The 13,823-nt window shown below is 36.7% G+C and overlaps 1 protein-coding gene across 1 annotated transcript in view; it reads right to left on the reverse strand.

The window, feature by feature from the left end:
- LOC127796751 (uncharacterized) overlaps positions 1-13,823 on the reverse strand; it is a 33,140-nt gene that overhangs the window by 5,585 nt on the left and 13,732 nt on the right. Inside the window, exons 7-10 of the mRNA XM_052329113.1 lie at positions 4,102-4,161; positions 3,852-3,968; positions 3,105-3,199; positions 2,794-2,996 (exon numbers count right to left, since the gene is read on the reverse strand). Of these exons, the coding sequence (XP_052185073.1) occupies positions 2,794-2,996; positions 3,105-3,199; positions 3,852-3,968; positions 4,102-4,161 (475 nt within the window). The remainder of the gene's footprint in view (positions 1-2,793; positions 2,997-3,104; positions 3,200-3,851; positions 3,969-4,101; positions 4,162-13,823) is intronic.

The following is a 13,823-nucleotide window of genomic DNA, read 5'->3' on the forward strand; positions in this document are numbered from 1 at the left end:
AATCTTAAACAATTTATAAGTCTTAAATCCTACTTAAGATTAACTAATTATGCATTTTAAATAATATAAAAATCATCATCATCATCAAGATCAAACATTTCCATATTTTCATCGTTAGATCCTTTTCTTTCACATCATATCCCTCTCCATCTTCATCAAGTTCAAATTCAATTGGAATCTCAAAAGTTTCATTTTCCCATTAAGATTCTGTCAGATATGGTTAATTTTTTAAAAAGTTACAGCAATAAATATAAACTCTAAACAATAAAAAATTAAATAAAGTAATAAACAGTAAATATAAACCCTAAAAAATGTTTTAAAAAAAAGCCAAGCGTGCCTAAGCCCAAGGTTGCGCCTAAGGGACTGGTGGGCCTAGGCAGGCCTGGCTGGTCTGCGCCTGCCTGGGAGCATTCCAGGCTCCAAAGGTGCACCTTGTGCCTAAGCAAGCCTTTAATAACACTGCAATGCATCAGGTTTCCTACTTTACGAGTGTTGAGGTCATTTTTATACATGGTCTTACACTTGTTTTGCAATGAGGTTGTTTCTACAACTTGAAATTGTGACCTAGTCACAAAAGAATAGACTTCCCGTTGTTACCAATGCTCACCCTCTTCATAAACATTACGTGTTTAAAAATACAAATATATATACATACACATTCTCCTTTTACCATGTCTCAACAATATCTGTATCCTCATTTTTTCCAAATTTCCATAAACCATGTCCATATCCATGACAATTGCCACATGCATTTCTATATCTGTATCAGCTCTTATTACTTTCTTTTCATATTCTCGAAACCAAATCTTATTGGATTTTCCACTCTTTTTTTTCCAAATTTCCATAAACCATGTCCATATCCATGACAATTGCCATATGCATTTCTATATCTGTACTGGGTTCTTATTACCTTGTTTTCAAATTCCTGAAACCAAATCTTATGGGTTTTTCCACAAGGGTAGCATTTTGTGTTGGGTATCATTTGGAGAAGTAAGGACTCAAGTCAAAGCTTTGAGCGCACGTGGTCTTTTTCCTTGCTTAATGTAGATGAAAGCTAATAGGGTTCATGTAAAAACTAAATAAAACTATAAGGCAAGGGCTTTCAGCACCATCTCATAATTGCTACAGATTGCTGAGTTCATACCATCCCATCCCTGTCCAAGATACACAACACACAATGAGGCTCTCTTTGTTGCCAAGTGCTACTCTTGTAGAGAATAGAGGATCTCTTTAAATGTGTCTTATACCAAAACTTAATACCACAAATACAAGTCTACCATGGTTAGGAATACATATAGCTGAGATTAGGGCTTGTAATTGACATATTCTTTAACCAAATTGCTTGCCAAGCAAAGTCATTTCAATAGAAAATAACACAGCAGTCAGTCCATTCCTGAAACTGCCCCATCCAAGAAGGAGACTCAGTTCCCCCACACTCCAGCAAATCTGTAATAAATTACCTTACTAATGATTCCACCAGTAAATTACCCAAACTCAATTCATCAGCAAGAATAGATCATTTTCCTTTATATATCATAGAATTTGAATAACAAGAAAGAGAGGTTACAGGAAAATACAGCAAAACAGCATCATCATTGAATAGTTTATAGCAGGAGGACCATCAATCATAGCATAGGGCATAGGCCATATACAAGCGTCTTTGGGAAGGTTATCAACTCTCAGGCTGGGCAGGTTTTTCTTGTGGTGTGCAAGTTCTGATTGTTTAGTAATACTGTTGACATGCTTTACCAATCGATGGAGGAGATATGCAGGGAGGTCTATGATGGCATGTCGCATACCCCTAGCTGAGCCATATCTCACTGATGACAAGAATGGTTGTGCTCGCTCGATCAGCTACACACATCTTCATCCAAGATACATATTGCACAATGAGGATCCTTTTGTTGTCAAATGCTACACTTGAGGGGAATAGAGGATCTCTTTAAATGTCTTACACCAAGATCTAGTACCATAAATATAGTTTCCCATGGTTAAGAATTCATATGGCTGGGATTAGTACATGTGATTGTTGTTGTATAGTCTCCCGTGGTTTCCTTTCTTTAACAGTGGGCATAAGTCAGGAAATAAGTCAAAGAGAGGCCAAGAGAATAGAATGAGAATAGAGGGTAAGTGTATACAAAGAAAACAGAATATTGCATTGTGAAAATGTGCGATGAACCATAAAGCCAAGGTAAAAAGAATCACATATGGGTAAAGTACAAGAAGAAACACATAATACAGCTAAAGAAACAATCAACACAGAAGTACAGAAATCATTATTGAGGGGTCTTTTATATATTCTAATTTCTTCTCACAAAAATGGCTGGGTAACAACGTTTTATCCAACATCCAAAAACCATTAACAGAACAGGAGAATGCCACCAATGTCCCCAACAAGCATATCGTTGTAGTCACATCAGAATGAATAGCAAGCAAATAGAAACAACTTAGTATAACATTCTGCAGTTTTCACTTCCAGTTCACATCAATAAAAAGCAGATGTTCCATCAAAATATACAAGCTCATGATACGACGACATTGAACAAAAGCAAAAGCCAATCTCAAAAGACTTGGTTTCAGGTCAGAAAAGACCAAAGAAAAGAACAAAGAAAGACAAAAAATATTGGTATTTATGACAAAGGAATAAGCATCCCATCTGTGATCAAGCTACAACTGGGACCTTCATTTTCTAGGCATGGACGTATGTCGAGGAAACAAATCTATGGGAATATGGTTGCACAAATATCAACATTATAAGAGACATATAAAGTAATACACGTATTACAAACATACCGAGTTTGGGCAGCATTGCACTGACAGTATCAGGATTAGCAGGAGTATGAGATTCATGGATGTGTTGACCTTGGATGGTTTGAATTAAAGGAAGACTTGATCTCTTTGGATCCAGCAACGAAATACACAATGATAATGAGTGTACAAGTCCTGATTTTGAATTGGAGTCTTTAAGTGCATTATCAAATATCCTTTCCACGAAACTGCAAAGACAAAAATATCAAAATCATTTGGCAGGTTTCTATTAAAAGAAGCCAAACAAGAGATGTGAAACAAGATAAAAGGAGATAGAAAACCAAGAGGTTACAAACCTTGGGCTAGAAAGTTTAGCAGCAAGAGGCGACGATGCATTACGAGTTATAGCACACAAAGTTTCTGATGCATTAGCATGGACTTCCGAAGGATTCTGTTCCATTTTAAGAAAGTAATCAGATGAATTGTCGAAAATATGTAAACCTAATGGACCAAAAGACACCATTAATGGACAAACTATACCGAGCAACCACTCAAACATAAACATCAATTGTGAACCATAAAGGTGACAGTACTTGAAACTTCATCTTCATGCCAAAACATGGCCGCAATGTCAAAATCATAATTGTGGATAAATGACTTATGAGATATCACAAAATGAGTAAACTAAGTAGCACAATAATCAACTTGAAAAAACCACAAAGTGTCTGAACCCTCATTGAGCCATGCCAATTTTACCAACACTACTAGAGCAGCATCTCCTTGTTTGACTCAATCTGAAGGGGATTAAGCTTTACAAAGGCTCAATTTTCTATATATGCATAAAGGTTCTTTCCCAAGGGTGGGGCAAAGAACATTCAAACCAGAAAATGCCAAGAAATCTATTACTTGATAAAGACACTGATAAGGCAATGAATAGTGAGGCATCAAAACATAGATGTAGGAAACAGATGTTAAATTAGCCAGAAACATAACATGAAACTAATACTAATTTTAACAATGCATTCCAGGTTAACAAAATCCATTAGCTAAAAAGAATAATATTAACAAAAAATGAAAACTTCTATTTCAATTTTTCCACTTACAGATGGAGTGAGTTTATCTACAATCATTTCTAGTAAATTGCTATCAGCCAACCACTGCATCACATCCATCGAATTGGGATAAATATGATCGTCAGGGCCTAGAAGTCGAATCAGAACCTGTGTAAAGCGTTCATCAGTAACCAGGATCACAACAGCAAATCAAAATCCAATATTTATGTTAAATACACAAATTTCATGCAAAATGTTAGAGAAACAAGGTAAAACAAAATTTGAACTCTTTGTTTCTAACCTCCATGATGGAAGTGATACCAATCAAATCAACCAATTGGCAGAAAACATTCTGATGTGCCTACAGAAAACCAACAAAGATATGAATCAGAAGAACTACAAGTAGTAGAGGAAACGATGACCACAAACAGTTAAAAAGGCCAGTACTTTCTGTATCTGTAACCCAGATATCTGTTGTAGGCATAAAACGGTTGCACTCAATGCAAGTGAGAGAGGTTTTTACCTGTAAAGCCTCACAGCTAAAAGTTAAAATTTTGAAGAGTTTTTAGTTCTCTCTTCCTCTTACCTTCATCTTCTTCCTTTTTTTCTTTCTCCATTGTTCCTTCATTCTTCTAATTCCATGTATCTTTCTTATCCAGCTGGAACTTCCTTATTCTTTGTGCTTCTTTCTTCTCCTCCTCATCTCCTTTTACTTCAACTTCTTTTCCTTCCTCTATTCTACATCAGAATCCTAATTCTTATTGTTGAGGAAGAAGTCTCAGTGGGAAGGAGATAAAACCGAAGAAGAGGAAGCAGATCAGGTTGAAGATATCCGAAAAAGAAGGAAGAAGATGAGGCTAAATGAAAGAAGATAAAGATAACAGCTAAGCCTAATAAGTAGGAGAAAAATTCTCTCCTTATCTGTTGTTTTTGTATTTTAAATCTCCTAAAATTTAGATAAAAGATAAGTAGAATTGCTGTATATAAAGCAACCTTGTAACTGAGAATAGGAGTGTAGCAGTTGGTATTTTACAACCCTATTACTTAGAGGGTATTAATGCCCAAATTCTCTAAATTCGCTCATAGTATCATGGAAGTCTAGAATTTATGTAGCCGACCCCACATAGTGGGATAAAGGCTGGATATGTTGTTGTTGTTGTTGTTGTTGTTGTTGTTAGTATCAGAGCCCAGTTTTCGGTAATCTGCATACTCTTTTTCACACACCAAACTGCTTCAAGATGGCTAGTTCTTCACCAACTAGTGCATCCTCAACTATTTGCCCTACAACCTCTCGATCTATACTCCCAACTTCTGCCCCTATTTCGTTAGATCACCACACCCTTCGAATCACTCAACATAAACTCAATGGAACCAATTTTCAAGAATGGTCCCAATTGGTCATGTTGGTTATGAAAGGCAAAGGGAAAGTGGGATTCCATGAAGCCAAAGATAGAAAGGACCTATCTGTTTTGTAAAACAACAAAAGAAGTATGGGATGACGTCCAAAGTCTTTACTCAGACATGGAAAATGCAATACAGTGTTTTGAAGTTCGATCAGTCCTACGAACCACTCACCAAGGTAACTATTCGGTGACTGATTACTATGATATATTATGTGAATTATGGCAGAAGATGGATTTGTTTTATGATATCAATTGAGAGTGTAGAAAGGATGGGGTGAAGCATTCTAAAATGATAAAGAAATAGAGGGTATTTGACTTCCTACATGGACTGAATTCTGACTTAGATGAAGTCAGAGGAAGGCTATTAGGAATCAAACCCTTTCCATCTATCAAGGAGACTTTTGCTTAAGTTAGGAGGGAAGAAAGTCGCAAGAAGGTAAGGTTGAATACATCAACTGGAGTTAACAATCAAAACGGAACAGCTCTTGCTGCTTCTAAACAAAGGGCAGCACCAACTCATGGAGACCCTCCAAAAGACAAACAATGGTGTGACCATTGCCACAAACCCTACCACACTAAAGAAACCTGCTGGAAAATACATGGGAAGCCAGCAAACTGGAAAGGGAGAAATCAGAGGAAGCAACAAACAGCCTATGCAATTGATGCGGAAGAAGGTAAAGGTACTAATTTTACCTGAACCCCAGAACAATTGAAGGTTTTGCAATAGGTTTTGAACCAAACAAGGGTTACAAAACCATCAGATTCTGTAGAAGTACCCAATCCAACAGCTTCCCATGTGAAACAAGGTAATTTTCATAAATGCTACCTTTCTAAATTGTTGAATATGAATTATTGGATTGTGGAAACTGGGGCGTCCGACCATATGACTGGATCCTTACATGGAATGGCTGATTACAAACAGTGTAAGAAAAATATAAATGTAACTATGGCAAATGATACAATATCCTATGCTAAAGGGGAAGGCTCGGTATATTTAGATGATTTGTGGTTGAAATCTGTCCTATACGTGCCTACATTGAGATGTAATCTTTTGTCCATTAGCAAAATTACTAAAGACTTGATATAAAGAATGCATTTCTTAATGGGGATCTAGAAGAGGAGATATATATGAGAATCCCTCCTGGTTTTGAAGAAAAAGGGAAAGTTTGCAGACTAAAGAAATCTTTGTATGGGCTGAAACAATCCCCTAGGGCTTGGTTTAAAAGGTTTAGCACCACATTACATCAGCTAGGGTATCAACAAGGACAGTATGATCACACTTTGTTCACCAAACATGCTGCTAATAGTCTGAAAACTATCTTAATTGTCTATGTAGACAATATTATTGTTATAGTTGACAATCAGCAGGAAATTAAGGCACTAAAGGGGCAGGAAGCATTTGAAGTTAAAGACCTTGGACAACTGAGGTATTTTCTAGGGATGGAGGTAGCAAGAAGTAAAGAGGGAATTTTTATCTTTCAAAGAAAGTATACATTGGATCTACTAAAGGAGATAGGTAAGCTTAGTTGTAGACTAGCCAGCACACTATTGGAACCCAACCAGAAAGCTAATGAAAATGGGATAGAAAAGGCAGTTGATAAAGGTAGATACCAAAGGCTAGTGGGAAGGCTGATTTATTTGTCTCTTACACGGCTAGATATTACATATGCAGTGAGTAAAGTGAGTCAATATATGCATTCACCCACTAGCAAACATTTTAATGCTGCTTATCATATTCTATGATACCTTAAAGGAACTCCTAGTAAGGGTATTTTATTCGAAAAGAATGAAGACCGAAGAATTCAAGAGTATGTGGATGTTGATTGGGCAGGTTCCTTAGAAAACAGCAAATCAACCTCTGGTTATTGCACAAAATTATGGGGTAACCTTGTGATATGAAGGAGCAAGAAACAAAGTGTAGTAGCTAGAAATAGTGTTGAGGCAAAATACCAAGTTATATGTCACGGACTTGGAGATTCACAAGCACCGTGCAGCCTTAGCATCTCTAAACTTCCGCCCCTTGCAGTTGTCTTCACACTAAGTTAGCCTTCAACTTGGCCTTGAAGATAGGACTTCGGCACAAGAAGGATCACACCTAGGCAAAAAGGAAATAAGAACACAAGAGAGATATTGGGAGAAAGCTTAGGTGTTCACTAAGAATACAAATGAAAGCACCACCTATTTATAGTGGTTGCCTAGTACAATGGATGGCTATGGTCATTTTGATCCAACGGTCCACCTCATGGTTCTAGAGAATTCCTACAACTTGCCAGTAAAATATTTACAATAAGCAATTCTTTAATCTAATCTAGCTTTCCCTAGAATCCTCCATACAAATATTTACACAAAAGCCCACCATCTTCTAGAATATCTTGTTTCAAGATCCTTCCCATGTAAGGCCATGTTTGGCTAGGGAAGCTCATGGAAGACTTGAAGGTGCCTAATACTAACCCTATAAGACTATACTATGATAGCAAATCTACCATTAGTATAGTAAACAATCTAGTCCAACATAATCGGCTAAAGCATGAGAGAATTGATAGACAATTCATTAAGCAAGAGATTGAAGATGGTAGAATCTGGTGTATATCTCTACATGTTTACAAGAAGCATCAATATTCTCACCAAGGCAATGAACAAACAAGGTTTTGAGCTAATTAGAGGTAAACTGGGAATGAAAGATATTTATTCTCCAGCTTTAGGGGGAGTGTCAAGGAAGAAGTCTCGGTGGGAAGGAGATAAAACCGAAGAAGAGGACGCATATCAGCTTGAAGATATCCGAAAAAGAAGGAAGAAGAAGATGCTAAATGAAAGAAGATAAAGATCACAGCTAATAATTAGGAGAAAAATCACGAGAAAAATTCTCTCCTTATCTGTTGTTTTTGTATTTTAAATCTCCTAAAATTTAGATAGAAGATAAGTAGAATTGTTGTGTATATAAAGCAATCTCATCACCAAGAATAGGAGTGTAGTAGTTGGTATTTTACAACCCTATTACTTAGAGGGTATTAATTCCCAAATTCTCTAAATTTGTTCACTTATTAAGTTTCTAAATGTATAAAATCTTAGCATAACTAGAATTATAAAGTTCTCACAAAATTAGAACTCTTGATCTACATCATTCTCCTCCACTAAGTAGACCTCTCATCCAAAGAGTCAAAACAATACCATAACTCTATCTGGGACAGAAGCATAGATGGCCACCAACACATGGATGAACCACTTGTGTTCCTTGATTTGCTCTAAAGACATGATTTTTAGTACCCTATACTTCTATTTGCATAATCCCTATCATTCAAATCTATCAAATGTGATGGGGAACTTATTTTTGTAGAATTGTTATAGTTTTGCACTGAGTATAGCCTAGAAGACTTGGAAGAAATCAGTACAAGCAAGTCGATCAAGCGGCAGTGATTAGTTAGGTTTTTCCCGTCTAACAGTAATTGAATTATAAGGAGCATTTTAGAGATTGTGTACTCTTTAAATTAGACCTTGTAATGTTCACCCCATTTGTCTATAAATAAAAGGCATAGAGGGAAGCCGTTGATTATCATTCATTCTATGCGTACGAGTGCAGTAAAATTGAGAGAAAAGTCTAGACAAGAGTTTGTAATCTAGGTTGTGTATTGTACTCATGAGGGAAAGTTCTTGTACTGATTTCATCAAGTTTCTTAGTGAATTGCTCACGGGACAAGAGACTGGATATAGGATCACTATTGGCAGTCTGAACCAGGATAATTGGTTGCCTTCTTTCTGGTTTGCATGTTCTTTCTTTATTCTTTGAATTTTGTGTATGTTCTTATTTTCTATTTATGCTATTAGGGATCAAATTGTGTGTGTGTGTGGTTGTATATTGGCAAAGATTGAGAATTCCAGTGCTCTCAATTCAACAAATTAGTATCAAAGCAAGGTTAACTCATCAAGAAAGCCAAAAACCATTAGAAATCGATAGAAATAGTCGTAGGAATGGCTTCTACAGCCTCTGCTACCTGATATGATATTGAAAAGTTTGATGGTCAAAATGATTTTGGTCTTTGGAAGATGAAGATGAGGGCCATGTTAGAAAACCTAGGATTGGAAGAGGCTCTCGAAGGAGAGTCTAAAATGTCAGCAACTTATACCATAGAGAAGAAAAAGGAGATAGGAAAGAAGGCTTTCAATACATTGATTTTGAGTCTTGGAGACAAAGTTTTGCGAGAGGTTTCAAAAATGAAAACTACTGCAAAAATTTGGTTAAAATTAGAAAGTTTATATATGACAAAATCTCTTTCTAGTAGGCCGTATTTGAAAGTAAAGTTTTTCACTTTTAAGATACTAGAAGGGCAGAAACCTCAGGATCATGTTGATGATTTTAATAAGCTATGTCTTGACTTAGAAAACATGGAGGTGAAATATGATGACAAAGACAAAGCCCTAGTTTTATTGCATTCATTGCTGAAATCCTATGAAACCTTTGTAGATATTCTAAAACATGGTAGAGACACGCTAGACTTTGGATGATGTAATTGGAGCCTTGAACTCCAAAGAATTACAACAGAAAGTTGAGGGCAAGAACACAACAGGGGATGTTCTTGCAGTCAAGATTGGGGCAGAAAGAAGAGACCCTAGGAGTAGGGGCAGGTCACGATCTAAATCTAGAAATGGCAGAAAAGTGATTTAAGTGTTATCATTGCCAAGAAGAAGGGCATATTAAGAAGCATTGCCCTAAAAGAAAGAAGGAATTCCAAGAAAAATTAAATCCTGAAATTTCATCCTCCAATTGTGAATTTGACTATGATAGTGCTGATGCATTAATTGTATCTAGCAAGGAAGATAGGGAGGTTTGGGTGCGTGCTTGACTCAGGTTGCTCATTCCATATGACACCCCATAGAGAGTGGTTCTTGAACAATAGAGATATAGGTGGTGGTAAGGTAATTTGGGGAAACAACCATAAGTGTAACATTAGCGGAATTGGAGACATAAAACTTAAGATGCATGATGGAAAAGTTAGAACTCTAACAGCAGTGAGGTATGTTCCAGATTTAAGAAGGTACAAGATTTCCCTTGGGGATTTGGATAAAAATGGCTATTCCTATTTGGGTGGGGGGGTGTAGTACTAAAGGTAACTAGGGGCTCACTTATTTGAATGAAAGCTATCCTTCAAAATGGAATATATATGCTGCAGGCATCCACATATGTGGTGATGCAGCTATAGGTGAAAACAAGACCTATGAGCATACTAAGTTGTGGCATTTTAGGATGGCCCATATCGGTGAGCAAGGCCTTAGAGAACTGTCCAATCAAGGAATTCTAGGTGTTGGAAACATTTCTGAGTTAGACAAATGTGAATCTTGCATTTTTGGTAAGTCTACAAAAGTAAAATTCACTAAGAATGCCATCCACTCAAAAGCCTCCTTAGAATACATTCATTCAGATCTGTGGGGCCCTAATCAGTCTTTAACTCATGGAGGGGCAAGGTATTTTCTATCTATTATAGATGATTACTCTAGGATGGTTTGGGTTTATGTTTTGAAATTAAAAGACCACGCTTTTGAGGCATTTAGAATCTGGAAAATCAAGATAGAGAATCAAAAGGGTATGAAAATTAAGATCATTAAGACTGATAATGGTCTGGAATTTTGTAATAAAGATTTTACTCAAATGTGTAGTGAGAATGGCATCCTTAGGCACCTAACAGCCCCTGGAAACCCTGAACAAAATGGCCTAGCTGAGAGAATGAATAGGACTCTACTTGAGAGGGTGAGATGCATGTTGTTCCATGCTAGGTTGCCTAAGTCCTTTTGAGGTGAACCTGTATCTACAGTTGCATATGTAATAAATAGGTCTCCATCAGCAGCTATAGGGTTTAAAACACCCTATGAAATGTGGAATGGCCATAAGCCAAGCCTGGATCACCTAAGGGTATTTGGGTGTATAGCATATACCCATGTAAAGCAAGGCAAATTAGAGCCTAGAGCCAAAAGATGCTTATTTATTGGTTATCCAGCAGGGGTTAAGGGATACAAAATATGGAATTTGGAAGAAGGATAGCCAAGAACTATAGTGAGTAGGAATGTAACATTTGATGAAAATTCCTTCATAAGAGATGATAAGATAGATGATGCAAAGGGAAAATCCAAGGCTGTTGAGGTAGAACAGCAAGATGAAATTCCTGAGGCTGATATTGACAGTCAAATTGACCAAGCAGCAGACCAGTAAGATGTTAGTACTGGTTCATCTAGTTTAGACAGTGACCTAGCCCTAGGGAGATATAATGTAGCTAAAGATTGGCAAAGAAGTGTGACTAGACCTCCTGTGAGGCATGAATTTTCTGATTTAGTGTTCCTATGCACGGTTAAGTGCTATGGAAGTAGCTGGAGAAGAGCCTCTTTCTTATGAAGAAGCTGTTAGATCAAAAGATTCCAAGAAATGGCTTGTTGCTATGGAATCTCTTAGAAAAAATAATACTTGGATCTTCATAGATAGACCCTTAGATAAAAGGGTGGTAGGCTATAAGTGGGTGTTTAAAATCAAAGAAGAGGCATGAAGTGATCAAAAACCTAGGTATAAAACTATGTTAGTAGCAAAAGGTTTTACCCAAGTCTTCTCACCAGTTGTGAGACACACTTCAATTAGAGTTTTGCTTGCTATGACTGCCCATTTAAACTTAAGTCTAGAGCAGATGGATGTGGCCACTACATTCCTTCATGGTGAATTAGAAGAGGATATTCTAATGGAGCAGGCTAAAGGATTTGAAATTATGGGTAAGAGAGAGCATGTGTGCTTGCTAAAAAAGTCCTTATATGGGCTTAAACAGTCCCATAGGCAGGTATAAAAAATTTCACACATTCATGATTAACCAAGGGTTCAAGAGAAGTGATTTTGATTGTTGTGTCTACGTAAAACATATTTCTATCTCCTCCTTCATGTTGATGACATGCTAATTGCAAGTCAATCAGATGGAGAAATTCAAAGTTTAAAGTTGAAGCTAAAATTAGCCTTTGAAATGAATGAGTTAGGAGCCGCTGAGAAGATTTTAGGGATAGAAATATCAAGGAATGGACAGCAAATATTGCTCCAGCTATCTCAAAAGTCCTATCTTGAGAAGCTAATTAGGAAATTCCATATGCTTGATGCAAAGGAAATAAATGTTCCTTTTGCTCAGCATTTCAAGTTATCTCATATGCAATCCCCAAGTGATGAAGAGAGTTTTAAATAAATGAACAAGATACCATAATTCAAGTGTTATAGGAAGTCTTATGTATTATATAGTGTGCATTAGGCCGAATTTAGCCCATGTCATGAGTGTTATAAGTAGGCTCATGGCTAATCCGGGAAATGATCATTGGGCTACTGTTAAATGAATTTTCAGATACCTTAAAGGATCAATTAATATGGCTTTAGTTTATGGTGGAGTTAGTGTAGAAGAAGAGCCTAACATTCTAGGGTTCACTAATGCTGATTATGCAGCAAATTTAGACAAAAGAAGGCCATCTACAAGATATGTTTTCAAACTATGGAACTCAACCATTAGCAGGAAAACTAATCTACAATTTGTGGTGGCTCTTTCAACCACTGAGGCCGAGTCTATAGTTGTTACTGAAGTTATAAAAGAGTCCTTATGGTTGAAATTATTAGTAAATGAATTACTAGAAAAAAAATGTTAAGGTTGCCTTAATATACGATAGCCAAAATGCTATACACTTGGCCAAGAATCAAGCCCACCATGAGAAAACAAAACATAGTGATGTAAGGTACCATTTTATCAGAGAAGTACTTGAGAGAAAGGAAATAGATCTGATTAAGGTTGCAGGTGAAGAAAATGCAGTTGATATATTCACCAAGGCAATCCCTATATTTGCACCATTGTTTAAGGCTTTTACAGGTCCTTATTTGTGAATGATCAGTTTCTATGTAGGTCCTAAGGAAGAGCGGGTTGATGGAATCAGTTTCAGACATTACTCATGCAAAATGGTGGAGAATTGTTATGGTTTTGCACCGAGTATAGCTTACAAGACTTAGAAGAAATTAGTACAAGCAAGTCGATCAAGCAGCAATGATTAGTTGGTTTTTTTCCATCTAACAGTAATTGAATTATAAGGGGCATTTTAGAGGTCGTGTACTCTTTAAATTAAACCTTGAATGTCCGCCCCATTTGTCTATAAATAAGAGGCATAGAGGGTAGTCGTTAATTATCATTCATTCTATGTGTACGAGTGTAGTGAAATTGAGAGAAAAATCTAGACAAGATAAGAGTTTGTAATCTCGGTTGTGTACTATACTCGTGAGGAAAGGTTCTTGTACTGATTTCATCAATTCATCGATTGTGAATTACTCTTGGGACAAGAGGTTGGATGTAGGATCGCTATTGGTGGTCTAAACCAAAATAAAATTGGTTGCCTTCTTTGTGGTTTGCATGTACTTTCTTTATTATTTGAATTTTGTGTATGTTCTTATTTTATGTTCTTGCTATTGGGGATCAAATCAAGTGTGCGTGGTTGTGTATTGGTAAGGATTGAGAATTCTAGTGCTCCCAATTCAACAGTTATAACAAAATTGCTCTAGAAGATGCCAGGTCATTGTACTAAGGGAATCAATTAGTTTCTGCTGTGTTGTAATCAATATACAAGGCTGGATTCA

This window comes from Diospyros lotus, chromosome 3 (genome assembly GCF_014633365.1).
Source record: "Diospyros lotus cultivar Yz01 chromosome 3, ASM1463336v1, whole genome shotgun sequence".
Taxonomy (NCBI): Eukaryota; Viridiplantae; Streptophyta; class Magnoliopsida; order Ericales; family Ebenaceae; genus Diospyros; species Diospyros lotus.